Raw genomic sequence first — 27,500 nt, 5'->3', positions numbered from 1 at the left:
GTACGCACGCATACATAGACACGCACGCACGCACGCACGCACGCACGTTATGACCATGTTATTTTACACTTGATCGGTCAATTTCTGTACTTGAATATTGTTAGACTGCCCAGAAAACCATAAAGCACTGTTTATTTCTTTATTTTTGGCTTGTAATTTATGCAAACACACTGCACAGGAAAAGACTTGATCATCCCAGTCAATCTAAATTAAAGAAATCTTTCCGAATCGAGCCATTAAAATCATCTGGTGAAATGATATCCATATTGCAATAAACATTGAAGCCAAACAAAATATCGCAATGATTACCTCTAGGTGGGAGATCCACCTCTCCCATGGTCAGACCAATCAGATTGGGCCGCTGAGCGTTGACCCTATGTCTGTACATGGGCCGTGAGGTCATGCTGGGGGCTTCTGGATTATACACGTCTGGCTCAAAAGGGTCTGTAAAATCAGAAAGAGCCATCACAGCTATGATTCACAATTTAAAGTCAGAGTTCACTCAAAAATGAACATTTACTCACTATGTACTCTCCCTCAATTGATTCCAAACCTTTATGAGTTTTCTCTTAAATACAAATGAAGCTATTTCGAAGAATGCTAAAAACCTTCCTCCATTGACATCCATGGTTAAAAAAAAGATACTATGAAAGTCAATGGTTACAGGTTTCCAGCTTTCTTCAAAATAACTTGTGTGTGTAAGAGAGGAAAGAAACTGACTAAGGAATGAATCAACGGTAGGCCTGTCACGAGATCTATTTTTTGGTGTATGATATATTGCGCCAAAATATATTGCAATAAATGATATTACTGTCATTTTAAGATCATTTTATACCACTCATTATATTATGCCAGAATGACAATTTAATATCATCACAATGCAAGTATATTTTTCCAAAGAACACATCATATCTTATTTTTAAGAATATTTAACTTAAGGGTAATTTTAACCATTTAATAATCAGGCAGTGGAATCAGAATGTGAAAACGCATATCCTAAACAAATAAATAATAATAAATCTTAACTTAAAACTGCAAGGTAAAAAGTAACGAAGGCTGCGATATCTGCTACCAGATCTATTTTAAGTTGTCAGACACCCACATGAACACATACTATAGTAATTTATAGTAAATACTAGTGTTTTTAACCATACGGACACCTCCAATTGAGATAGAGATGTTGCAAAATCAGCTAAAATGTTGCTAGAATTGGTTCTTATGTATAGGTGATATGTATATTTCATCACGAAAAATGATTGAGGTCATGTTCATGTGTTGTGCGAATATCTTGATTATTGTGAAAGGTCTAAACAAAGGTAAGTCAATTTTTGGATGAACTATGCCTTTAAGAAAACATCATATGCATATATATATATATATATATATATATATATATATATATATATATATATATATATATATATATATATATATATATATATATATATATATATATATATATATATATATATATATATATATATATATATATATATATATATATATATATATATTAAAAATAACATTACATAGTAACGGCTGAGAACTGATTATTAAAAATTTTAGAAAGCATTTGTATATTAATTGAGAATAATGATGCTGAAAATGCTGTTTTACAGCACAGACATAAGTTACCAATTAAAATATATACTTTTTTGCAATAACTTTACAACATTTCTGTTTTATGGTACTTTTAATCAAATAAATGATGCTTTGATTAAAGGCTGATTTATACTTCTGCATTTGCACGGTCGCATAGTCCTCGCCATGGTTGACACCGAAACATAAACACCTACAGCCAGCTAGCGTTTCAGAAGTGATATTGCAGAGCAACACAAACAGCACGCAGAAGTATAAATGCACTGTTATGCGCAAGGGAGGCGCCGTGGGTCACGCCGATCACTCCACGCAGAAGTATAAACCCGCCTTAAGATGTCATCCCTGTCTTAGACCTTCACTCGTTTACCTGAAGTGAACAGTGGTGGTGGAGGCTGGGTCATGGGGGGCCGGATGCCGGACGTGACTATAGTGGGCACAGAACTAGTGATGGAGTTTGGAGGACCGTCCATTCCAGACGGCTGAAGAGCAGGAAGAGGAGGAGGAGGACCTGAGGGAGACAGCAACACAATACTTAAATTACACTTTGATTTGTATTACTGAAAGTCTAATATCTGCATTAAAAATGTTGGTATCATTTCTTTAAAGCATTTATGTCTAAAGCATTATAAAGGCACAACTAATAACGTTAAGAAAATTCACTATATATTTTGCTCAACGATTGTAAACAAATGTATCAAGATATTCACTAGTTTCTAGAAATTGGTTGTTTGTCATGTGGTTTAATTATTAATACAGTCAGGCCTAAAATTTGTCAAAACTCTGACAAATTATGACCTAAAGTTTGTTTAAATGTAAACAAAAGCTGAAAAATATTTCCCACAATGATACTTCTTGCACATTGTCTTATCTGTTGGGACAAGTCTGCATCATTTTCGGTCAAATTGTGCTGGTTGAATAAAAGTCAGAGTCAGAATTTGTCAGGGGTATGAACAATTTCGGGCATAACAAACAACAGGATGTTTTCTAACATCACAATATTGCAGAGGTATTTTTAAGGTATTTTTTAAAGAACAAAAAGAAAGCCTTAAGATACATTAACAGGACTAAATAAACAGCTTTATAAATCACTTCATATATACAGTCGAAGTAAAAATTATTAGCTTTTGCAAATATTTCCCAAATGATGTTCACTAGAGCAAGGAATTTTTATAGTATTTCCTATATTATTTTTTCTTCTGGAGAAAGTCTTTTTATTTTTAAAAACCATTTTAAGGACAATATTATTAGCCTCCTTTCACAATATTTGTTTTTCAATTGTCTACAGATCAAACCACTGCTAAACAATGACTTGCCTAATTAACCTTTACTTATTTATTTATTTATTACATATTTATCGCCACATCAGCAACTTATGGCTATTTCGTGGCCAAATGGATATACATTAAACTATTACATTATAAAAACAAATTCGTATTATATTAAAAAATTTACTTAGACAAATATATAAAATATATATATATATATATATATATATATATATATATATATATATATATATATATATATATATATAAATATAATATATATATATATATATATATATATATATATATAATACATAAATATAAATAATAATAATAATATATAATACATAAATAATAATTATAATACATAAATATAAATAATAATATATAATACATAAATATAAAAAATTATATCTATATATCTCTATATATATATATATATATATAATATATATATATATATATATATATATATATATATATATATATATATATATATATATATATATATATATAATAAATATAATATATAATATCTAAAATATAAATATATAAAATTTACAAAAAAATTATTCAAAGTTAAATATGGTTTTTCAGTTCTATTTTTGATAAAAAAAACTCTTCCTGGTGGTACCTTTCTAAAAATGTCCATCGAAGTACTCTCCTTATAAAAATTTGTCTAATGTAATTTAAACTTCTACATTCCAACAAAATATGTTTGATGGTGAGAGCAGTCTGGCAGTTATTACATTTAGGTGATTCTTCGTTATTTAATAAATATGAATGCGTCAACCTAGAATGTCCAATTCGACATCTGGTATAGACCGTCTGATCATGCCTGGTTTCGAAATTATAATTTGCTAAATGTCTTTCATTTATTTTCGGGTTAATTTCATATAATTTGTTGTTGATGCAGTTGTCCTAATTAACCTTTAAGCCTTTAAATGGCATTTTAAGCTGAATACTAGTATCCTGAATAATATCTAGTCAAATATTATGTGCTGTCATCGTGGCAAAGATAAAAGAAATCAGTGATTAAAAATGAGTTATTAAAGCTATTATGTTTAGAAATTTGATGAAAAAATCTTCTCTCCGTTAAACAGAAATTGGGAGGCTAATAATTCTAACTTCAACTGTATAAAGCTTTCAAGTAAAGTGTTAAATAATTTCCCCACACCTGCTACAGGGGGTAGGCTGGGAGGCATGGTGCCCGGCGGGGGCACGGGTGGTCTGAGGTTGACTGGTGGAGTGAGGAGTGCGTGAGGTGGTGGGAGACCCGGCGGCGGAGGACCGTCCACTCCAGGAAGTGGCGGTGGCTGGAAAGGAAGGATGCTGGGAAGATTAACATCCTCCACCACCACTGGATCACTTCCATGATCGAAAGGACACATGTCTCCCCGCATGCAGAAGCCTTTCTCTGTCAAGACAAATAAAGCAGGACGTTACTGACAGAAGTTTGAAATTTCCAATACAATGTCATAAAAATACTGATAATCGATGCCATTTTGCAGGGAAATATAGTCAAACATTAATTAAAATGACAATATTTATGCATGTCTTCAGTTTTTCATTTGACAGAATTACACACATTGAGCATTAGGCATGGGCCAGTATAAGATTCTGACGGATATCTACTGATAACCTGTGAATAAAAATATCATGGTTTCATGGTTTTACGGTATTGTGATTATCGCTCTAAAATATCTTCTTTTTAAATGTCTAGGTAAAAAAAAAATTTTACCTTTTTTTTTTTTTTTACCTTTGTACACAACAGATTTTATTTTGAGAAACATTAAAAATATTATGAAACAGTAAATATGTCAGTCTAAATAACTGAAACTAATCGCTTTCTTTACAATTTAAAACAGCATCTTTGGATATCTTTTATGCTGGAGATACTGTTGTCCTAAAAAAACAAAAAACTTAAATAAAAAAAAATCTCTACCTCTACCAGTATAGCAGAAAATTCAATTCAACTCACCTTTATTTGTATAGCGCTTATACAATGTAGATTGTGTCAAAGCAGCTTCACATAAAAGGTAACAGTAAATATGAACAGTGTAGTTCAGTTTGTAGTGTTTAAGTTCAGTTCAGTTCAGTGTGGTTAATAATCACTACTGAGAGTCCAAATACTGAAGAGCAGATCCAACGATGCATAGCTCTATAGATCCTGAACCATGCAAGCCAGTGGCGACAGCGGAGAGGGAAAAAAAAAAAAAAAAAACTTCACTAATTGGCGAAAGTGAAGAAAAAAAAACCTTGAGAGAAACCAGACTCAGTTGGGCACGACCATTTTAATTTCTCCGCTGGCCAAACGTCTTGTGCAGAGCTGCAGTCTCAGTGGCGGAGGCTGGAAGCTGGCCTCAGCGAAGACTCGTCTGTCTCTGGAGCGGTTTTGGCGGTTTGGTTTGGCAGTTTTAGAACCTTGGCTTTTCCAAACTGCGGTATACCTTGAAAACGGTTCTCGTCCCATGCCCATTGAGCATTGCTCATTATGGATTCTTCCTACTGAAGATGTGAACATCTTTTCAGAGGCAAAAAAACAAATACCCCTTACATAAGAGGGCAAAAATCGTATATATGAAAATATTAATAGGTAAACAAAAATGTTTTTGACAAAGTCTCAACGTTTTCCTTCAGTCTCCAAGACAACGTCTTGCTCAGGTTCACAGAGCCTCCATGTGAGTTAGCCACACGCACTTATTTGTGTGTCATGTCATTGACAATAATAAAAAAATTTATTAATTTAAAAAATAATAATAAAAAAATTGTCAAAACTTGTTCTGCAGTAACTATATATGCACATATCATCTAGCCCAGAGGTTCTCAATCAAGCCCACTTAATTGCACTTAGATTAAAGATTAGATTAAAGACCTATCTTTTTAGTAAAGCGTACACACACATCGCATGAATGTGCTCCATGCCATGCAGGTGAGTAGGCTTGACAAACCACCTGTAGGACACACTCCTACTGTCTTAATGCACCAGACATTTTGCTAGAAATACTCATATACATGTTTGTTCCTATGTTTGTTTGTATAACTACTATTTTCATTTACAACACTTCAAATTTTGCATCTCGTTTAAATGCACAATGCGCAGCAGCTACGCTAATTATTTTCTTTATTCTCTATTTCCACCTGGGGATACTCATTACGAGGCCTCTAGAGATTGTGCAGCTCCATTGATGCGATCTACGACCTGTGACGAAATTATGCCATGGTATCTATAATCCTGGACCAGGCCGTATCCTGAGCTGATGCTGTGACTGTCATGGAGGAGTGGAGAGCATGAGACGGATTCCTGAAAAACCCCAGTGACAGAAGAGTCTCCACATTGATCCTGTGGGCCAGCCTGTACACTGCTGGTACCTTACTCACACTTGCAGTTCTCCACATTGGACGTTCAGCATTCTACAGCCTAGGGCGCCTAGAGTGCAGCTCCACATAGGACGTTTGACCAGAGGAAAAATGGTCATGCCAAACGGAGGCTGGTTTCTCTTGAGGTTTTTTTTTTCCTTCACCCACGTCAACTGGTGAAGTTTTTTACCTCGCTACTGGCTTGCTTGGATTGGGAGTGAAAATTAACCAGTGAAATTTAAACCACACTGAGCTGGACTAAACTGGACTTCAACTCTGAAATCTGGACTTTACTAGAACTATATGTTAAGCGCTATATAAATAAACATGAATTGAATTTAACCTAGGAATTATAATAGGAAATGTACAGAAACCATCCAAACATACTGACATTTATATGTACCACAGGTTGTTTTGGCTCAATGATGCTACCATTCGGCACAAATCCTTAAATTTCTCCTTTAAGGCTGTTCTTTCTATGAAGGAATTCTGCAGAAGCACAGCCCATTCGTGTTTCCTCGAAGGTTAGTAATGCTATATCCTAATGCACAACAATTATCAGGCTTTTTGAGTTAAAAATAGAGAAATCAGTCAGCCCGTGGTGGTCAACAGGAAATGGTAATGTTTTGCCGCCAAGGAGACCGTTCCCCTAATAGTGTGACATCACATGAAAACTATTAACTGATTAGCTAGAAAAATAAAAAAAAATGTACATACCATCATAGTCCCGGCATCGTTTTCTTGGTGGGCCGCCTCTGCCGAAGGGTGTGTGGTCCTGCGGGAATTCAGACCAGCTCTCAGTGGTGTTGTTCCCGTGGTGTGTGGGGGCGATGACGGTGATGGTGCTACTGAGGGTGGGCACTGGGAAATGAGCTGAGGAGTTTCCAGGAGGGAGAGGAGTGGTGGTGTAGCCATCAGTGGTTGCTCCCTCTGGACGTTCTGGCCGACTGTGCTCGTATTTCGGCTTTCCAGAATCTCGCTCTAGAAGAACAAGGCAGACATTTAGGAGATTCCATTAGAACATGAACACTGTAAATAGTGTTGTGGTATAACACATGTTTTAGTAATGTTTTAAAGGATGCTACCATTTAAAAATGTGGTCAGTAAGAAATGAAGACTTTTACACAAAATATCCACAGAACTGTTAAGATTAAACTGCTTATTTTTTCTTAAATATATTTTAAATAAATGCTGCTATTTTCAACAAAACCCTAAAAAACTATATTACTTTCACACACAAATATTTAGCAGTGTAAAGTTTAAGACTGATGTTAATAAGAAATGTTTTTGAGCATATTAGGATGATTAGCGACGGATCACGTGACACTATATGGAGCAAATAAAAGTCTTACGAACCACAAACATTTAAATATTTTTATCTTTGTTTAAAAAATTGTTCCATGCTGTATCTATTACTGGAGTCACACTTAAAACAATGCTTGAAGGTGCAGTATGTAAGTTTGACACCCAGTGGTTTAAGTAGGTATTGCACTCCTGGATCATTACAAACGCAAGCACAGGTTGCCAGATTGAGGACAGGCACGAGTGATTTGAACAGTGTTCTAAATAAAAGCAACGGCAGGCGATCGAAAGAATATTTTCCGTATTAAAAGAAGTTTTTGTCCTAACCAACACCTGAAATAGATATATTAGAAACAGCTTCTATTTCTCACAGGTGAACAACAGAAAACTGACAATGATCACCTCAGGTACAGCTCATGTGCTTTATTCAGAGTTAAATGCTAACAATGTGAGCTTGAATGCCATTTTACATGACATTTATTGCCATATACTGAAAGAAGCAGCAGATAGTTCACCTCAGATCTGGAAAATAAAATAAATGGTTTGAACTAAACTTGGCGACTCGGGGGCGCAGTAGGTAGTTCTGTCGCCTCACAGCAAGAAGGTCACTGGTTCAAGCCTTGGCTGGGTGAGTTGGCGTTTGTGTAGAGTTCGCATGTTCTCCCTGCGTTCGTGTGGGTTTCCTTCGGGTGCTCTGGTTTCCCCCACAGTCCAAAGACATGCGGTATAGGTGAATTGGGTAGGCTAAATTGTCTGAAGTGTATGAGTGTGAATGAGCGTATGTGGACGTTTCCCAGAGATGGGTTGATAAATAATGAATGGACTAAACACACATGAGTGATTCAGCATCTACATTTAATAATGTTAAAGAGGATTAATATGTATTAATTAGATTTTAAACCTTACCATTTCGTGAGTGAGTGCATATTCTGTGCTTCTGAATGGCTGTATTTAAATTTCTGTTGCGTTTCATCTGGTGCAAACAGCCAAATTGCGTATCTCGTCGCAGAGTGTTGTTAGGACATGGAGTTACAATGTAACCTGCTCACCTAATGTTTACATTCGTAATATTTATATTATTTGCTAATTAATAACCACCTCTTGTGGAACTGAATCTGCGTCTCATTTTGGAGTCTACTACTGTCCACCAGAGTTCGCACTTCAGTCACGGACGCATGCTTTCAGAGCCTTTCTGAATAAATAAATGAAATGCGCTGTTTTCCACCAATGCAACCAGGGTGCTGAAATATAATTGGCTAAACTGGCATTGGGCAGATTAAAATTACCAAAACAAAGGCCGCGTTCCAGCACGGAAAACACATTTTCAAAGCAGAATATCTGACTGCAGCATTGTTTTTCAGATAAACAAGTACGTTCACTTAGCATGTTTCTTAAATATCTGCAAACATATTTTAGAAGAGTCAAAAACTTACAACACCTTTAAAGGGATAGATCACCTAAAAACGAAAATTACCTCATCATTTACTCCTATAGGAGTTTCTATCTTCTGTTAAACACAACAGATTTGAAGAATACTGGTTTTCTGGAACCCATCAACTTCCATAGTAAGAAAAAAATACTAGAAGTCAATGGGTACCAGCTACTAGCCCTTTTCAAAAAAATATCTTCTTTTGCGTTCAACTCAAACAGGTTTTGAACAAATGAAGGATGAATTATTGACGGCAGAATCTTAAATTTTGTGTGAACTGTCCCTTTAAGTCTGTTTAAAATGGATTTCAAAGAGCAGCACACCTCTGCTTCTCGAGCGACTGCGCGTGCGAGATCGTGATCTGCTGCGATCTCGCTCTCTGTCCCGATCTCTGTCTCGGTCTCGTGTGCGGTCTTTACTCCAGCTGCGGCTGCGACTGCGACTGTAACTGCGGCTGCGCTCCCTCCTGCGGTTGTATCGTTCTCTGTACGAGTCTCTTCTGGGTAGATTACGATCGTACTCTCGTTTCCTGGAGCGCTCATCTTTCTTGCGATCATCTACTCTCCTGTAAATTTATTTGCATAGAAAAAAAAAAATACTAGTAAGGTTAGTTAGCAAGACGGATTCATAGATGTGTGGAAATCAGAAGAAAACATCTCACCTGCTGTCTCGGCTGTATCTGGAGCTAGATGGAGGACTGTGGTTTATTCTCCTGGAGAATTTCTTTTCCCGGTCCTCATCTCGGCTCGGCGGCTTTTGCAAAAACAATCAGAAAATTTGAAAAATCAATGCAAACGTTTTAGGCTAATTTCATAATGTGTGCTTCCATTAAAATTTTAAAGCGATATTTCACCCCAAAAAAATTATTCATTTACTCAACCTTTACTTTTTCAAGTGTTTTAGATTTCCTTTATTTTCAAAGTTGCTGAAAACTGGTAACAATATTGACTTCCATATCCATTCGGTTTTTTCAAATATAGAAGTCAATGGTTACGGGTTTTCAGCTTTCTTCAAAATATATTCTTCAGTGTTCAACAGAATGAAAAACTTTTGGATGGTATAAGTGTCTGGTTTAAGATGTAAACATCTGAAGACTCATTAATGCCTCATTTCCTGAATCTCTCTCCGCTGTTTGGTGCTCTTTTGTTTCGAAAGGGTACCCAAGAAGTGATACTGCAGTTCACTTTTTAGAACCTTTTGACAGTGGAAACGGCCATAAAAGCGTACAGAACCATACCGTACCGTCCCAAGCAGAGGAAACGGGCCATAAGAGTGTGTTAATTTGAACATTTTTCATTTCAATTTAAATCCATGTTCTCTGTTTGAATATATACTTTCTATTGAACATATATAAATTTCCAGCATAATTACCTCAGTCATCTTTATAATATAAATTATGAAATGCTGATTTGCTAGTCAAAAAAAACTTTACTTATATAATTAATATTATAAATTAATTTATACAATTACATTATAAATCATTTTGACTATAATTTAATGCTTAAAACCTGCTGCTTAATGTTCTTTGCAGAAGCTATGATACTCTTTCAGGATTCTCGAAACATCTGATGTGTTTTTGCTGATTAAAGTATTAAATGGACCCCAAACTTTCAAATGGCAGTAAAATCATTAGCTTGAGGCACTCAAAAAGTGATTAAGTCCACAATGGCAGAGCTGCATTCAGAAATGATTGTACCTCCTCTCTCTTTGCTTCATCTTTCTCCGTGCGCTGGTGAGTTTCAGGTCTGCTTGCAGGAGTCGACTGCTCGGGTTGAGGTAGGTAACTCTTTGCATTCACAGCTTCAAAAAGTCTATCCACAAATGTCTGCGTCTCTGAAAAATAAAAAAGCAAACAGAGATTTGTCTTAGAAGTTACCGATTTTAATGAGCGTCAAACAAAATCACATCAATCGCTTAAGGAAATTATTAAAGGTAATGCACACTGAATCAAATCTTCGCATGTTAAAAAATAAATTTGACCTCAGGTTGTGTCAATAGTATCGACACACTGCCTCCAATACTTTCGTCTGTCATGAAAAAAAAGTGATTGGGTTTGATTTTTTCAGTTTTTGTGCATCTGAAAAAGCATTTTGAGAGTTTTTTGAAAGTTCAGAGACAACGTACTGCCAGTCTCTGTTCCGGATTTGTTTACAGATGGATATGTCTGAAGTATCACAAGCAAAGTATCAAAAATCCACTGATTTTGAAATTAATTATTTGATAAGGAGGTGAAATCTCCTTCCTGTCCAAGAAGTGGACTGGATGAACACAATATTCATTCCTCTTTTCTATTTTGAAGAAGAAAGAGGAGAACCAAGCATTACTGCTTGAAATGAATTTTTCACAAAGGATTAGTTAAAACACATCGAACTCTGTGTGCAAGATTTGTTTAAGTGACAAACTTTTCAGACATGAACGTGAAGAAAAAAAAAAAAAATACTGTGCTGAAGACTACGACTTTGATATGATCCAAAGAGCCGGAAAGCAAATCTGGGAACTGTGTATTTTAAAGCGATAGCTCAAGTGAAAATGAAAACTCTGTCATCATTTACTCATCTTGTATCTTTCTTCTGTTAAACACAATAGTAGATATTTATTTATGCTGGTAGCTCGCACCGAGTGACTTCCTTAGTATGTTTTTTGTCCTACTATCGAAGTCAATGACTACCAGTTTCCAACATTCTTCGAAATATCTTCTTGTGTTCAACAGAATAAAGAAACTAATAAAGGTCATTACATTTTTATTTTGAGGTGAACTATCCCTTTGAAACATTAACAGATGTAAAGCACAGTACCTTTCTGGAGGAATACATCCAACTGGTCAATGCATAGTGCTTTCAGCTCCTTCTCGGATTTGTCTTTCTTCACCAAGGCCACCACATATTTCGCAAGGGCAGACGGATCGGCATCGCAACTGTGGGACAGATACACACTTCATTTACATGCAACCCAAATGAACACATGGTTTCATTTTGCATGAAACCCAGCACTGCAGATCTGTCTGTGATGCCGAAACAAAAATCTTCACAGCAACTTTAATCCTCAACTTGCAATTACTAATAAATAAGATAATCAGGATTATGTGAATGCTTATACACTCACCGGCCACTTTATTAGGTACACCTGTCCAACTGCTCGTTTACACAAACTTCTAATCAGCCAATCACATGGCAGCAACTCAGTGCATTTAGGCATGTAGACATGGTCAAGAAGATCTGCTGCAGTTCAAACTGAGCATCAGAATTGAGAAGAAAGGTGATTTAAGTGACTTTGAACGTGGCATGGTTGTTGGTGCCAGACGGGCTGGTCTGAGTATTTTAGAAACTGCTGATCTACTGGGATTTTCACTTACAACCATCTCTAGGTTTTACAGAGAATGGCCTGAAAAATAGAAAATATCCAGAGAGCGGCAGTTCTGTGGGTGCAAATGCCTTGTTGATGCCAGAGGAGAATGGCCAGACTGGCTACAGCTGATAGAAAGGCAAAAGCAACTCAAATAATCACTCATTACAACCGAGGTCTGCAGAAGAGCATCTCTGAACACACAACATGTCCAACCTTGAGGCGGATGACCTCCACAGTCACCAGATCTCAATCCAATAGAGCACCTTTGGGATGTGGTGGAATGGGAGATTCGCATCATAGATGTGCAGCCAAGAAATCTGCAGCAACTGCGTGACGCTATCATGTCAATATGGACCAAAATCTCTGAGGAATATTTCCAGTACTTTGCTGAATCTATGCCACGAGGGATTAAGGCAGTTCTGAAGGCAAAAGTAGGTCCAACACGATACTAGTAAGGTGTACCTAATAAACTGGCCGGTGAGTGTATATTTTGCTTAAACAATTATAGTTAGCAGCATTTAATTAGCAAAAGGCAGCTGAACTGTAGATGGGTTCTTGATGTGACGTTGTATTTTCACTGACACACATGACAAAAATTACTATAATTGTTGATAATGTCATCATTTTAACACATCTTTAATGGAACTCGTTATAAAAACTGCTGCTGTTCACATTTTTAATGAGGTAAAGCTGGTTTTATATTCATACATTAAGACTTTTTTGTTAATATAAATTATAGAAAAGTATTATTTGCAAAATCTAAATAGTGAACTCATATTAGTAGCCAATTGCTATCAAAGTACAAGATTGTTCAGTCAGTTCAATAGTGCTAATGTTGTTTTGAAGTCATACTTAAAAGCGATTTCAGAGCGAATATTCAAAGTAGCAAGTCACAAGCTGTCACTGGTAAAAATGAACAAATGTGCAAATAATATGAAACCAAATTTACCTCAATACATTTGTTTTACATGTTTAAGAAAAATCTCAAATGGTGTGACTGTTTAAAGCCTAGTTCAATAAATTACAGCTCTTATTAAAAATAAATAAATAAATAAAAACATTAACAATTAAATCATAATTCCAAGGCACTCAAAAGTGAAAATGTTTAAATAATTTTTACTTTTTTAGAGTGCCTTGGACTTATGATTTTGCTGTTTATCTTCATGAATCCCTCATCCAAAGAGTGCCGACACATTAATTACCCCTGGGACACTTTTTGATTCAATTAGGATTTAAAAATTTTTTTTTTAGATATTTAACGTTTTAGACACCTATAAAAATTAAGTTTGTTGTCTATTTACTGAACATGTCTAACAACTTTCACAATTCATTGAGGAAAAATTATTATTCTTTATTGCATTGAAAACAAATATGAACAGAAGTGTAAAAATTGAAGATAAATCTCTCTCACACTGAAATGTTTTTCTTAATTCATTTTCCTTCAGACTAGTCTTTTTTTAGAGTTTGCCACAGCGGAATGAACCACCAACTATTCCTGCATATGTTTTACGCAGCGAATGCCCTTCCAACCGCAACCCAATACTGGGAAACACCCATACACACTCATTCACTACCAATTTAGTTCATTAAATTGATTTATAGCACGTGTTTGGACTGTGGGGGGGAAATCCACACCAACACAGGGAGAACATGCAAACTCCACACAGAAATGCCAACTAACCCAGCCAGAACTCGATCCAGCGTCCTTCTTGCTGTGAGGTAACAGTGCTAACCAGAGCCACTATCTTTATTTTGCTATGAAACATATAAAGGGTCGCTATTAAGTGAAATATCAATATAAATGTATTTTTACTGAACTGTAAACTGATATTTCAGTTAGTGACCCCTTATATTTTCCTCAAACAGACATAAACTTACACAAATAACTCTTTTTCTTCAAAAATCGTGTTTCAAAAAGCATTTTACTGCCTATAATTCGTAAACTACCTAGTTAGAGTTAACAATAGTTTAATTCACAATGAAAATAATACATTAAACATTAAATATTAATACACCACATACACATAATGGTTGTGCAAGCATCATTTTAACGCACACTCCAGCAGCAGGATCACTTACATGGGTTCAAGAGTCTTCGAGAGCCACGTCTTCAAGGCATCGAGGTTTTCAATGATCATTTTTCAGTGGAGAGCTGTTTATTCTGCAGTCTTTAGCTCCTGTGAGAGTCACCAAAAACACTGAGTTTACAGTCAGACAGATCTATGCTCAGGATGCAGTGTGCATGTAATGTACTGTCAGGCCTCAATCACTCACCGCCCTCATAAACTCCCACTGGAAAATCACATGTAACTGCAGACAAGCCGGAGAAGACAGCCGGTCACGGGAGGCTTAAATGAGGTCTTTAATTCAGGAGTTTTCGGAGTTGGTTTCTGTGTGGATGTGAACGAACTGTCCGCCACACTTTCTGCTCTTTCTTACTTTCGAGAAATGGCGACTGTTTACTCTCGCGGGCAGATCTCGCGAGAACAGAACAGCACACGGACGCTTCCAGAGTCGAGATGGGATACAGCTGCGTATGCTCACATCAATATAGCATCAATTTTGTGACACTGTACAACAATAATTCATATTTTTACATTACTGTGATGCTGTGTTTAGGGTTGTGGTGGGACTAAATGTTGATAAAATACAATTTAACTGGTAATTTAATAAATAATACGAATAATACTTGGTATAATCAGTGTTTAACATTATTGTGATGGTGTGTTTAGGGTTGTGGTAGAACTAAATGTTGGTAAAATACAATTTTACGGGTAATTTAATAAATAATACGAATAATACTTGGTATAATCAGTGTTTAACATTATTGTGATGGTGTGTTTAGGGTTGTGGTAGGACTAAATGTTGGTAAAATACAATTTTACGGGTAATTTAATAAATAATACGAATAATACTTGGTATAATCAGTGTTTAACATTACTGTGATGGTGTTTAGGGTTGTGGTAGGACTAGATGTTAATAAAATACAATTTAACGGGTAATTTAATAAATAATTCGAATAATACATCGTATAATTAGTGTTTTTACATTACTGTGATGCTTGTGATTGGGTGTAGACGTTAAGAAACACAATTACTGTGTAATTTAATAAATAATATAAAAATTCTGGCTAACTTCAGGCCGCAGCTGTATCTCTTTTAATAACGGAGAGCTTTTTAATGAGGCCGCAGCAAAATCACACTAAAAAGACTGCACGTTTGTTTAATTTAAAAACAGTTTAGCTTATTTGACATTACATTGTATCAATGTTATAAATTTACAACATCATATCCACATGTTACGGTATTCACCGTAAATAATCAATGCAAAAGGCAACTCTGTAAAAATATATGTATAATCAAGAAGTCATGACAGCAGCAAAGTTTGTTACTTTAACATATTTCAATAACTCAGTCAGGTTTAGACTTTTTATAAATGGTGTTTGTTTTTTATCATTGCACTCTGAGTATGTAAATATGTGTTTTCTTATTTTTTACACACACACAAAGGTGCTCTATTGGATTGAGGTCTGGTGACTGGAGGTCTTTTGCGTACAGTGAACTCCTTGTCATGTTGAGGAAACCAGTCTGAGATGATTTGCGCTTTATGACATGGTCAACAATACACAGGTAGGCTGTGGCGTTGACACGATGCTCAATTGGTACTAATGGGCCCAAAGTGTGTCAAGAAAATATCCCCCACACCATTAAACCACCACCACCAGCCTGAACCGCTGATACAAGGCAGGATAGATCCATGCTTTCATGTTGTTGATGTCAAATTCTGACCCACCATCCGAATGTTGCAGCAGAAATGGAGACTCATCAGACCAGGCAACGTTTTTCCAATCTTCTATTGTCCAGTTTTGGTAAGTTTGTGTGAATTGTAGCCTCAGTTTCCTGTTCTTCGTTGACAGGAGTGACACCTGGTGTGGTCTTCTGCTGCTGTAGCCCATCAGCCTTAAGGTTTGACATGTTGTGTTTTCAAAGATGCTCTTCTGCAGACCTCGGTTGTAACGAGTGATTATTTGAGTTACTGTTGCCTTTCTATCAGCTGGAACCAGTCTGGCCATTCTCCTCTGACCTCTGGCATCAACAAGACATTTGCGTCCACAAAACTGCCGCTCACTGGATATTTTCTCTCTTTCAGGCCATTTTCTGTAAACCCTAGAGATGGTTGTGCGTGAAAATCCCAGTTCCTGAAATCCTAAAACCAGCGCAGGCTGGCACCAACAATCATGCCATGTTCAAAGTCACTTAAATCACCTTTCTTCTCCATTCTGATGCTTGGTTTGAACTGCAGCAGATCGTCTTGACCATGTCTATATGCCTAAATGCATTGAGTTGCTGCCAAGTAATTGGCTGATTAGAAATTTGTGTAAACAAGCAGTTGGACAGGTGTACCTAATAAAGTGGCCAGTGAGTATATTCTAAATTTTTCTTAATCTATCTATCTATCTATCTATCTATCTATCTATCTATCTATCTATCTATCTATCTATCTATCTATCTATCTATCTATCTATCTATCTCAAATTTTTTGTTTCTTGTACTTTGTACTAACATTTCTAAATAATCAAGTAAATAAAAAAAATATTTCTTCCACAGTATCATGGATTTATATATCAAATACGGTTTTGTTTCTCCACTAAAATATGTACTTAATATATCAATACACTATTCCTACAAATAAAAAAAATAAATATAATGAAAAAAACCATTTATAAAGTCGTAATAATTTTCATAATTACGCAATGTTAACATTTCATTATAAAGAAAAAAAATCACTAAAAAAACAACTTCATTGTGACGTTTTAACAGGGCTTTAATGATAAATCTTCACGTATAACAAAGCAGTTTCTCTGTACAGATCAAGGAGACATTTAAAACAATCTCTAACAATTCGTCGTACCTGGAAAGTGCAAAAAAATACAATTCATCGACAGAAATAAAACTCATGCTGTACATTTCATACTGGATTCATAAATAAGCACAGATATACACACACGTCCATTAGTAAGAGCTAAAAGAAAGCAGCTCAGAGGTCTGATGGAGGAATCACTGCTAAAGTTCATCTGTTCTTGTGTAAATCACGTTTGTCCTCATCAAATCTCAGAGATTGGTTCATGGAGTCTAATGTACATGACGACAGAGAATAAAAAAGGCACTCCATTCGTTTCATCAAAAGAAGAAAAACACAGAGATATGAATAAAAAAAACAGCTACTTTGCAAGTATGAGAGTCTAAAAATCAAAGCGTCGATTTAGACCTCAAGGTATAACTTATTTCAGAAGCAGGGAGCACTTTGTGACAGAAAACGAACACATTAACATCCCAATCAGGCTTTAAATCTCAAACGTCAGCACCATCGCAAAACTAAAGCACATTTATGGAAGAACAAACAAACTGAACATCCTGATAAAAACATCTGCATTTTGGTATTAGTATCTTTATATTACTGATCACTTTTTTGTCACTCAGAAAGAAATTAGTGTAAAAAAATGAGAATTAAAACCTCAATCTTGACAAAAACAGTCATTATGACATGTGTAAATATAATAATTTGGTATTAACAAAAGAAACTCTCCATTTTTTTTGGAAATATGCTAATTTTACAGCTCCCCTAATGTTAAAGAGTTGAGTGTTACCATAATGTGTGGCGGGAGCGCTTTAGCTTAGCTTAGCATAAATCATTGAATCGGATTAGACCATTAGCATCTTGTCAAAAATGTTTTTCCTATTTTAAAGCTCAACACTTCTGTAGGTAAACCATGGGCTAAGACAGTGAATAGCTGCTATTTTCTAGGTCGATATGGATAGGAACTATACTCTCATTTGAGCGCAATAATTATGATATTTAATAATTGCCATACTATGGCTTGATATTATGCAGCGCCTCAAAATAGTTCCTAGATAGGTAACTAGATTAACAGCACTGTGTAATATCATTCCGATGCTGCAGTATCATGCGCTAAAACAGATGGAAAGTACAAAGTTGCTACTTTCTAGGTCGATAGGGATAGGAACTATGCTCTCATTCGAGCGTAATAATTAAGAAACGCTGCCGTACTATGGCTTCAGCAGCAGAAGCAATGATATCCCGCAGCGCCTCAAAATAGTTCCTAGACAGATAACTAGAGAAACAGCACTGTATAATATCATTCCGATTCTGCAGTATCATGCGCTAAGACAGATGGAAAGTGAAAAGTTGCTATTTTCTAGGTCGATAATAATAGGAACTATCCTCTAGCAATGATATCACACAGCACCTTAAAATAGATCCTAGATGGGTAACAGCACTGTGTAATATCATTCCGATGCAGCAGTATCATGCGCTAAGACAGATGGAAAGTACAAAGTTGCTACTTTCTAGGTCGATACGGATAGGAACTATGCTCTCATTTGAGCATAATAATAAAGAAACGTTGCTGCCGTACTATGGCTTCAGCAGCTGGAGCAATGATATCACGCAGCGCCTCAAAATAGTTCCTAGACAGATAACTAGAGTAACAGCACTGTGTAATATCATTTCGATGCTGCAGTATCATGCGCTAAGACAGATGGAAAGCGAAAAGTTGCTATTTTCTAGGTCGATATGAATAGGAACTATACTCTAGCAATGATATCACACAGCACCTCAAAATAGATCCTAGATGGGTAAACAGCACTGTGTATTATCATTCCGATGCTGCGGTATTATGTGCTAAGACAGATGGAAAGTAAAAAGTTGCTACTTTCTAGGTCGATAAGGATAGGAACTATGCTCTCATTTGAGCGTAATAATTAAGAAACGTTGCTGCCGTACTATGGCTTCAGCAGCAGAAGCAATGATATCACGCAACACCTCAAAATAATTCCTAGACAGATAACTAGAGCAACAGCATTGCATGATATTATTCCGATGCTGCAGTATCATGCGGTCAGACAGATGGAAAGTGAAAAGTTGCTATTTTTTAGGTCGATAATAATAGGAACTATACTCTAGCAATGATATCACACAGCACCTCAAAATAGATCCTAGATGGGTAAACAGCACTGTGTATTATCATTCCGATGCTGCGGTATTATGTGCTAAGACAGATGGAAAGTAAAAAGTTGCTACTTTCTAGGTCGATACGGATAGGAACTATGCTCTCATTTGAGCGAAATAATTAAGAAACGTTGCTGCCGTACTATGGCTTCAGCAGCTGGAGCAATGATATCACGCAACACCTCAAAATAGTTCCTGTGTCATATCATTCCGATGCTGCAGTCATGGTACAACAGCAAAGTCCCTTGATTGTTACTGAAATAAGAGTATAGTTCCCATCCATATCGACCTAGAAAATAGCAACTTTTCATTTTACATCGGTCTTATTACACAACGTAACTACAAATCGAACTTTCGAACAAGTCGAACTTTAAATAGGACATTATTAAAACTTCTTTAAAACAATTTTGAATGATATGCTAATGGTCTAATCCGATTCAATGATTTATGCTAAGCTAAGCTAAAAGTGCTCCTGCCAGAGCATGAGATCAGCTGAATGGATTTAAAATGATAAAACTGAGCAGTTTAACTATAGAGAAGCTGTAAAATGAGCTTGTTTCCAAATAAAATAGTGAAGCGTTCTTTCAACAAACTTAAAAAGCTTCTCAAAGCAGTTTGAAAGAGATCCTTCATTTGTATTTAGCCATAACTGATGGTATATTCCTGTAAAATCAACCAATTTTCAGCCAATAGTGAACAAATAAATCAAAACTGCATATGGAGGAGCAAGAATTCAGACGTGGAACAGTAAGTGTGAATTCTCTAGAAAGGCCTGGAAGTTCACCTGCATAGTAAACGAAGACTGCATGGCTTAGAGATACAGAAGAGGAGCGGAAACAGCGTCTCACCTGACTATCCAATTATGTGGCATTGGTTCAAGCTGTCCCGAGGTACATAAATCTCCCCTACATAGTGCTCGGTTTGGACACTAGGAAGACTGCAGAGCCAGTGGAATGCTTCATCAAGCTTCATCGGAGGGAATGGAAACTCTATTGCTCATCTCGCAAAGCCCTTCGAAACTCTCCCTCCGTTGTCATTGTAGTGTTTATCAAATAAAGTAACCGGTTATAAAACATATCAGTCAAATCTCCCATTCTTCATCTATAGGTCACAATTCAAGTACTGCATGACAACATTCAACAGTTAAACACACACACGTGCACAAATAATTAAAATCACCTTTTTGTTATAAAACCAAACGTATGTAGGAAAAGTTGGTCTACTGGGATTGATTATGATAACATTATGTAAATTATGCAAATGTGCAAATAAATAATGCATGTGTCCACTGATAAAACAACTATGAAAGTCATTAAATATGACAAGGCCACTGAAACCACATGAATAAACATGATGGAGGAAATGAAACACACTGTCATAATGATGCTGATGATGGTTAACCATAAAAGGGGCGTGGTGAAAAAAGAGAGGGGGCGGGGTTTAGGAGGGTTTCACAGAAGTCAGACTTGTATCATTAGATAGTGCCTGCACCATTCTAATCACAAGTCTACACTAACATGTACGACATGCATGAGGAAACACACATCCTATTGGATCGACACACAGATTTGCATACAGGTGCTTAAAAGAAAAAAATAAAATAAAAGTCCTTCATATTGTTTCAGAAAGAGGAGACGCAGCCTTCCTTCAAACTGAAACAATGGATTTTGGGTGATTGACAGGGCAGTGGGCCAATCAGGCAGGAGGGGGGGGCGGGGTCATGGCTGCTCTTGGGTGTGATACTCTGTTTCTCCAGACGAGATCTGAGTGAGACGTTTACTGGAGCCCCAGAGTTTCCTGGTAATCTGGCCAGAACGCATCTGAGGAGCGGATAGGAGAGGAGGATAAAGAAAAGAGGAGGTGAACAGTGAAGAGGGAAAAAAGATGATTGATGAGTGCATGTGAAATCGGATTCATTAGTGCAAAAATTAAAAGGTACAATTCAAGTGAGGTGAACTAAAAAGAAATAAATAAAGATGAGAAAGGAATGGTAATCGTGTGTGTATATAAGCAAACCCCTTTAAGTCTGTAGTACAATCTCAAGCCAGAAACGTACTTTAAGTATGCAAAACATATGTATGGAAATGACAAGTTCACAGTCCCGTGGCACAAACCTAATCTCAGATCTCAAGTGGGGACAGTTAACGGGACAGTTCACTCAAAATGAATCACTATTTACTTAGTGTCTATACATCTTCGTGTTCTGTTGAACACCAAAAAGGGAAGCTGAAAACCTGTAACCATCGACATCCTTAGTAGGAAAAGCAAATACTTTGGAAGTAAATGAATGCAGGTTTCCAGCTTTCTTCAAAACAATAAGTAAATAATGACGTAAATGAAGTAAATAATTCTTTGGGTGAACTATCACTTTAAAGAGGCTATATGTAAGAATTGTCATTTAATAATTATGTTTTTATTGCTGATGCGAGAACGGTTTATCACAAAATGTCAATAAAATTGAATTTGACCTTCTTAGGTTGCTTGTATTCAACGTTTTTAAGGGAACGACTCAGAATGTTTAATATGAAATGCATATTAACAATGTTCAGGATAATGCCAAAAGACAAATTTTGTAAATCCACTATAATGTGTTATGCAAAAAACTTGATTCATTCAAACTATTGAGCTATGTGCAATGTGGAAGTGCGCTGTTTTTTGCGATTGTTTTAGAACTTCTGATTCAGTTTCCTATGGGCGAAATGACTAGGAATAATACACCGCAAAAAAAAACGGTCAAACTACTCGACCTACAAACAAGTGTGTTCATGATTATACATAAAAAGTAGAGTAATATAATAAGAAAATGTCAGTTTGCAACATCAAGCAGCAGAACAAGCTGTTTTTAACGTTGAAAAATCAATGGAAGTGGATGAGACCAGAAGCCTCCAGCCAAAAAGATTTGGCTGTGCTCGCTCGTACGCAAAGTATAAGGTCATTAGGAACTAAATATAGAACTAGTCTCAATATAGTCTCTCTCTCTATATATATTTATTTAAATATTTATATATATATATATATATATATATATATATATATATATATATATATATTATATATATATATATATATATATATATATATATATATATATATATATATATATATACACACATAAATACAAATTCCAGAACTTATACACACATATCCTCATCACTATAATTTTTGTTGTTTTCTCACCTCACATACGATTCTAATCATTGCTCTGAGCAGTGTAGATGGTGTCTGGATGTTCAATATAAGTATACTACTTTTTGTATGTTTTAATGCCATTATAAGTATATTATTGCAAAGCAACTTCTGTTTCTTGCAATCGGCAGCACGATGGCTCAGTGGTTAGCACTGTCCCCTCACAGCAAGAAGGTTGCTGGTTCAAGTCCTGGCTGGACCAGTTGGCATTTCTGTGTGGAGTTTGCATGTTCTCCCCGTGTTGAAGTGACGTTCCTCCAGTCCAAACACATGAGCTATAGATGAATTGGGCAAACAAAATTGACTGTAGTGTATGAGTGTGACAGTGTGTGGGTGTTTCCCAGTTCTGAGTTGCATCTGGAAGGGCATGCGCTGCTTAAAACATATGCCGGAATAGTTGGCGGTTCATTCGACTGTGGTGACCTCTGATAAATAAGGGACTAAGCCAAAGAAAAATGAATGAATGAATGTTGTATGAATGTAAAAAACTTTGCTGTAAGTATTTTGAGGCTCTGAATTATATTTAGTCTCTTGTTTGTTCCGTGAGCATAAGCGAGAGCTCAAGCAATAAGTTGATGGTTTCGGAGTTCTACATATAGCCCCTTTAATGGCAAATAACCCCAATATTTTTTACACTAACTAGCTGGCCTGAAAGGGACTGTTGCACAAAGTCTGTTATAGCACCCCTTGTGGACAATGCAAAAGTATGCATCGGAATCTATCGTTACTAACATTAATCATTCCATTTTCAAAATCAAATCATTATTGTGGTAACACCGTAGATATGATAACAATAATAATAATCCAGCACCAGTAACTGCTGGTCGACTCTCCAGAACAGTAGGTGGCGGTATCACACGATACTGGCTGCCTCCCATTTAAACAAATAACTTGGCTATGATAATGGGCTCTATGCACAGCTAGAGATTTAAAGCCAACGATAAACTTCCGATGAAAGCTTAATGTGACTATTTTCAATTTCATAAGGTTGTTTTTACAGCATCGATGATGTAATGTAATTATAATACACTCAGTTAAATAGACTTAAGCATTCATTTAGTTGTTCAAGCGTAAAATGAGATGAAAGAGCGTTGTAAACACTAGCAGTAGCAACAGGCTAGTGCATAAATTCCATTGAAATATACTGAGGTAAAATAAACTGTCATATTATAAAGACATGGCGGGGGAAAATGGAATTTAATGCAGTGCTTCTTGTCCGATCTGAGACCCAATTCATATCGTATATCCAACAGGCAGTCAAGATCGCAGATTTTTTAAGAAATCAGATGTTTAACGTGACAATTTTGTAACAAACAGACTTCAACAGAAGCCCTTGGGCCGCCCGGCTGAAAATTAAAAGTCTGTGTGCATATAGCCCATTATGATCTGACATCATGACAGTCCTAGTTCTGAGATAACATCATTAACACATGAAAACCTACTCATTTATTTCACATTTACTCTATTCTCCAATCTATCACAGAAGGCCAACAAAAAAAAGAAGAGGAAATCCTTGAGAACTATTTGCATTGCAATATCAAAAACTAGTTTCAGTGTACCCGTGCGTTCAATCACATCCAAAAATATGGTTTAGCTCTGTAAAGAAAAAAACACCTCCTCTGATGTTTTTAAATGACTCTAAGATAAGTCTAATTCTACGAGTTATTTATTACTATAACCATTATGCCGAGTTCAGACTGCATGATTTTAGCCCTGATTTTGACTCGCCAACAGGTTTTATGAAATCGCAGACAGATGCCTGGAGTCACAGGTAAATCTGTGCTTGTTCACATGAGTAACAATCACACAGTGTGAACTATCAAAGACGTGATCGCTGATTTGTCATGCTAAATAACTGGAGCTGTCAGCGATTCAAATCATGCCATGTGAAATATGTCCTGCCTGAAAATAACATCAGCGATTACCTATAGCCAATCAGAGAGCAGCATCCACTAGTATGGGTATCTGCAGGCCAGCGGGAGGTTGGGGAGAATTTAAGGGTGCTTTCACACCTAGACTTTTGATACGGAACCAGGCGCGATTGCCCAGTTAGCGCCGTTCATTTGGTATGTGTGACTCCAGGAATCGCTCTCGGATCCGCGCCAAAACAATCAGTCTGAGATCGCCTGAATGAGGTGGTCTCAGCTCGATTGAAACGAACTCTGGAGCAGATAGATTGTAGTGAGAAAGCAATACGATCCGAGCCCAGCTATATCACAGTGTATTATGAGTATGTAATATGCATATTTATGGCTATATGAAGAGAGAATTATGAGTAGGGCGGGATGTCATCATTCCTACCGGTAAATGTGCGCTTCAAGTCGAATACGAAAGTGAAAGCATGCTGAACTATTAACCAGAGCTGTTCATCCATTAAGAAAATTAACTGAACTGCAGTCTTGGTTTATCTGTTATTTCTCTCTATAAAGCTGCGGTCACACTTGACTTTTTTTCCCATAGACTTCCATTCATACGCACGCGAATGCGTCAGACCGGAAACGCAGGGTCATGCGTCAAGTTTCGCATGTCGCTGCAGTGCAAAGTTCAAGCTTAGTGAACTCTGACCTGCAAAATTGCATCACTTTACTGCGTGAGACCAAGCAAGGATCAAAACACGACCTCTCTGGACAGAAATTTAAAACATGGAGCAATCGCTCGCTTTTTAAAATATCTAATAAGCTTGTTTAATCCCGCCCCTTTTCACAGCGCCGCACGACAGAATTTCGCACACACAAAGCCCAGTGTGACCGTAGCTTTTTGTAAAGCCTATAATGCATTATTCTAGCCAACAGCTCTGTGTGACATGGTGACCATGTCTGTGGGTGTCACCATTCAAAATTAAAGCGCAGCTTTTCGCTTATAATGTATTATTGCTCATTGTCATAAATTAAAATAAGGACGCATGACAGCTGAGCGGGACTTACTCGCACTTGACTTGACTTGCATCGAGAACATAGTGCAACATTATAACAATCTTAATCCCCGTTTCAGAACAAAACAATCGATCTACAGGTGTGAAAGCACCCTAAGAGCTTCTTTTCGATCTATTTGGACCCAGGAAATGAAGGAAAAACTAATGTAAATTAGCAGGAGCACCCGTGTCTGTTTGACGTGTCATCTGAGAAAAACCACAACTGGGTCGAAAAGAAAAAAAGTTGAGGTGAAATTACTAATTCCCTTCAAAGGCCAGGAGAGCAAAATAAGTACATTTTGTACTCCACTAAAGGCTTCTTTCTCATTATGTAGTCAATAACAGAAGATATACTACGTGACCTCGCATTGTTTACATGTGTTTGATTGTGAGACGTAGTTTGCGGACAGAGACAAAGTTGTCGGCGATTCTTCCAATTGTAAAGTCATGCAGTGTCAAACCCCCTGTCACTGATCCATCTTGCAATGTGAACACAGCAGCGATGAAACACTACCCCAGATAGTCATGCAGTGTGAAAACATCTGTGACGTGACTACTTTGAAAATCCTGCAGTCTGAACTCGGCATTAGCATTGTTAGCAGAATCACGAAGAAGTGGTTTTGATTAGGAACTTTGACTGATAATAAAAAACCCAGCAAACACAGTACAGTAAACAACATTTACACGTCACACAATAACCACCGATTATACAACAAATGCCCAAGTTTAAAAGGAAAAATAGTTTTCATGTACTATTTTGTTATTACATTAACATGTTTGTGTGTGTGTGTGTGTTTAGCTAAATCTGATTTAATCTGAATTTACGGTCTTAAAAAAAATAAATAAGCAAAATATAAGTTGTTTTAATCTAAATATGCATTTGTTCTTTACTTATTTGGTTAAATTAACATATTTCTTACAGTATGTTCAAATTAGTAGAGCTTATTTAGGGAAATTAACCCTAGCTAAAATCAGATAAGTGTGTGTGTGTTTGTGTCAGATGAAGTCAGGGCTGAATGTGTTCTGGTCTCGGAGATGTATCAGGCGTGCGGGCGATCGCACACGCAGCGTGTTCATAAGAGGCGAGCCCTCCATCCGCTGGGTGATGTAGTTCCTGAAGGAGTTTTTTACCTCCGCTGGTTTCCCGACGCCAACCACGATCAGCTTGCCGTCCTCCAGTCCCACCAGCACGTGAGACTGTTCCTTGGTCACAGAGACGCAGCGAATGGGGACCCGCATGGCCATCGGTGACACGCACAGACTCAGGCTGACATGAGGAGAGAACGTGTGTTACAAACACGCATACACTCAAAAAATGTGTTTTTAGTTTAATTAGCTACATGCTCAACCTACTTATTTAAAACGAGTCAACACAATTCTTGAGGTTTTTTTATGTTCAATCTACTTAAAATTGTAAAAATTATGCAACTCAATCTATTTGTGGCAATGTGGTGGCGCAGTGGGTATCACTGTCGAGTCACAGCAAGAAGGTTGCTGGTTCGAGCCTTGGCTGGGTCAGTTGGTGTTTCATGTTTGCATGTTCACCCTGCATTCGTGTGGGTTTCCTCCATGTACTCCGGTTTCCCCCACAGTCCAAAGATATGTGGTACAGGTGAATTGGGTCAGCTAAAATTGTCTGTAGTGTATGTGTGTAAAGGAGTGTGTGTGGATGTTTCCCAGTGATGGAATGCAGCTGTAAGGGCATCCGCTGCGTAAAACATATGCTGGATAAATTGGCGGTTCATTCCGCTGTGGTGACTCCAGATTAATAAAGGGACTAAGCTGAAAGGAAAATGAATGAATAAACATTCGTAATCTGTTTGTGTTGGGACAGCATGAAGCAATTGTGTTGAACCCAGCATTTCTTACAAATATCTTACATGTTTTGATCATTAATTATTATTAATTATTATGTATCATTATCTTCATTTATTACATTTATTATGTAGACCTTTTTCTTGGCTGCTGCATGGAGGGCGCCATAGTGACCAGCGTCTTCCGGTAGAATGTTTAGGACTTCCGTTTACAGCGTTTACAACTGGTAATTTGCGCTCCGAGAATGGGTTTCAATAGA

General features: G+C 36.7%; 2 protein-coding genes across 3 annotated transcripts in view; both read right to left on the bottom strand.

The window, feature by feature from the left end:
- rbm26 (RNA binding motif protein 26) overlaps positions 1–14,750 on the bottom strand; it is a 29,545-nt gene extending 14,795 nt beyond the window's left edge. The window contains exons 1-10 of the mRNA XM_056459404.1: positions 14,575–14,750; positions 14,380–14,477; positions 11,751–11,869; positions 10,652–10,788; positions 9,617–9,708; positions 9,279–9,520; positions 6,942–7,205; positions 4,042–4,281; positions 1,967–2,107; positions 310–444 (exon numbers count right to left, since the gene is read on the bottom strand). Coding sequence (XP_056315379.1) covers positions 310–444; positions 1,967–2,107; positions 4,042–4,281; positions 6,942–7,205; positions 9,279–9,520; positions 9,617–9,708; positions 10,652–10,788; positions 11,751–11,869; positions 14,380–14,438 — 1,429 coding nt within the window. The 5' untranslated portion in view covers positions 14,439–14,477; positions 14,575–14,750. The remainder of the gene's footprint in view (positions 1–309; positions 445–1,966; positions 2,108–4,041; positions 4,282–6,941; positions 7,206–9,278; positions 9,521–9,616; positions 9,709–10,651; positions 10,789–11,750; positions 11,870–14,379; positions 14,478–14,574) is intronic.
- Positions 14,751–19,589: 4,839 nt separating this feature from the next.
- The window catches only part of nbeal1 (neurobeachin-like 1), a 136,955-nt gene continuing 129,044 nt past the window's right edge, over positions 19,590–27,500 (bottom strand). For both annotated transcript variants that reach the window (XM_056459402.1, XM_056459403.1), the window contains 2 exons: positions 26,558–26,693; positions 19,590–21,149 (listed from right to left, as the gene is read on the bottom strand). In XM_056459402.1, the coding sequence (XP_056315377.1) occupies positions 21,048–21,149; positions 26,558–26,693 (238 nt within the window). In that variant the 3' untranslated portion in view covers positions 19,590–21,047. The remainder of the gene's footprint in view (positions 21,150–26,557; positions 26,694–27,500) is intronic.

Source organism: Danio aesculapii, chromosome 6 (assembly GCF_903798145.1).
Source record: "Danio aesculapii chromosome 6, fDanAes4.1, whole genome shotgun sequence".
NCBI lineage: Eukaryota > Metazoa > Chordata > Actinopteri > Cypriniformes > Danionidae > Danio > Danio aesculapii.
Note: the sequence above shows the minus strand (reverse complement) of the source record. Positions and strands in the feature narration are given on the sequence as shown.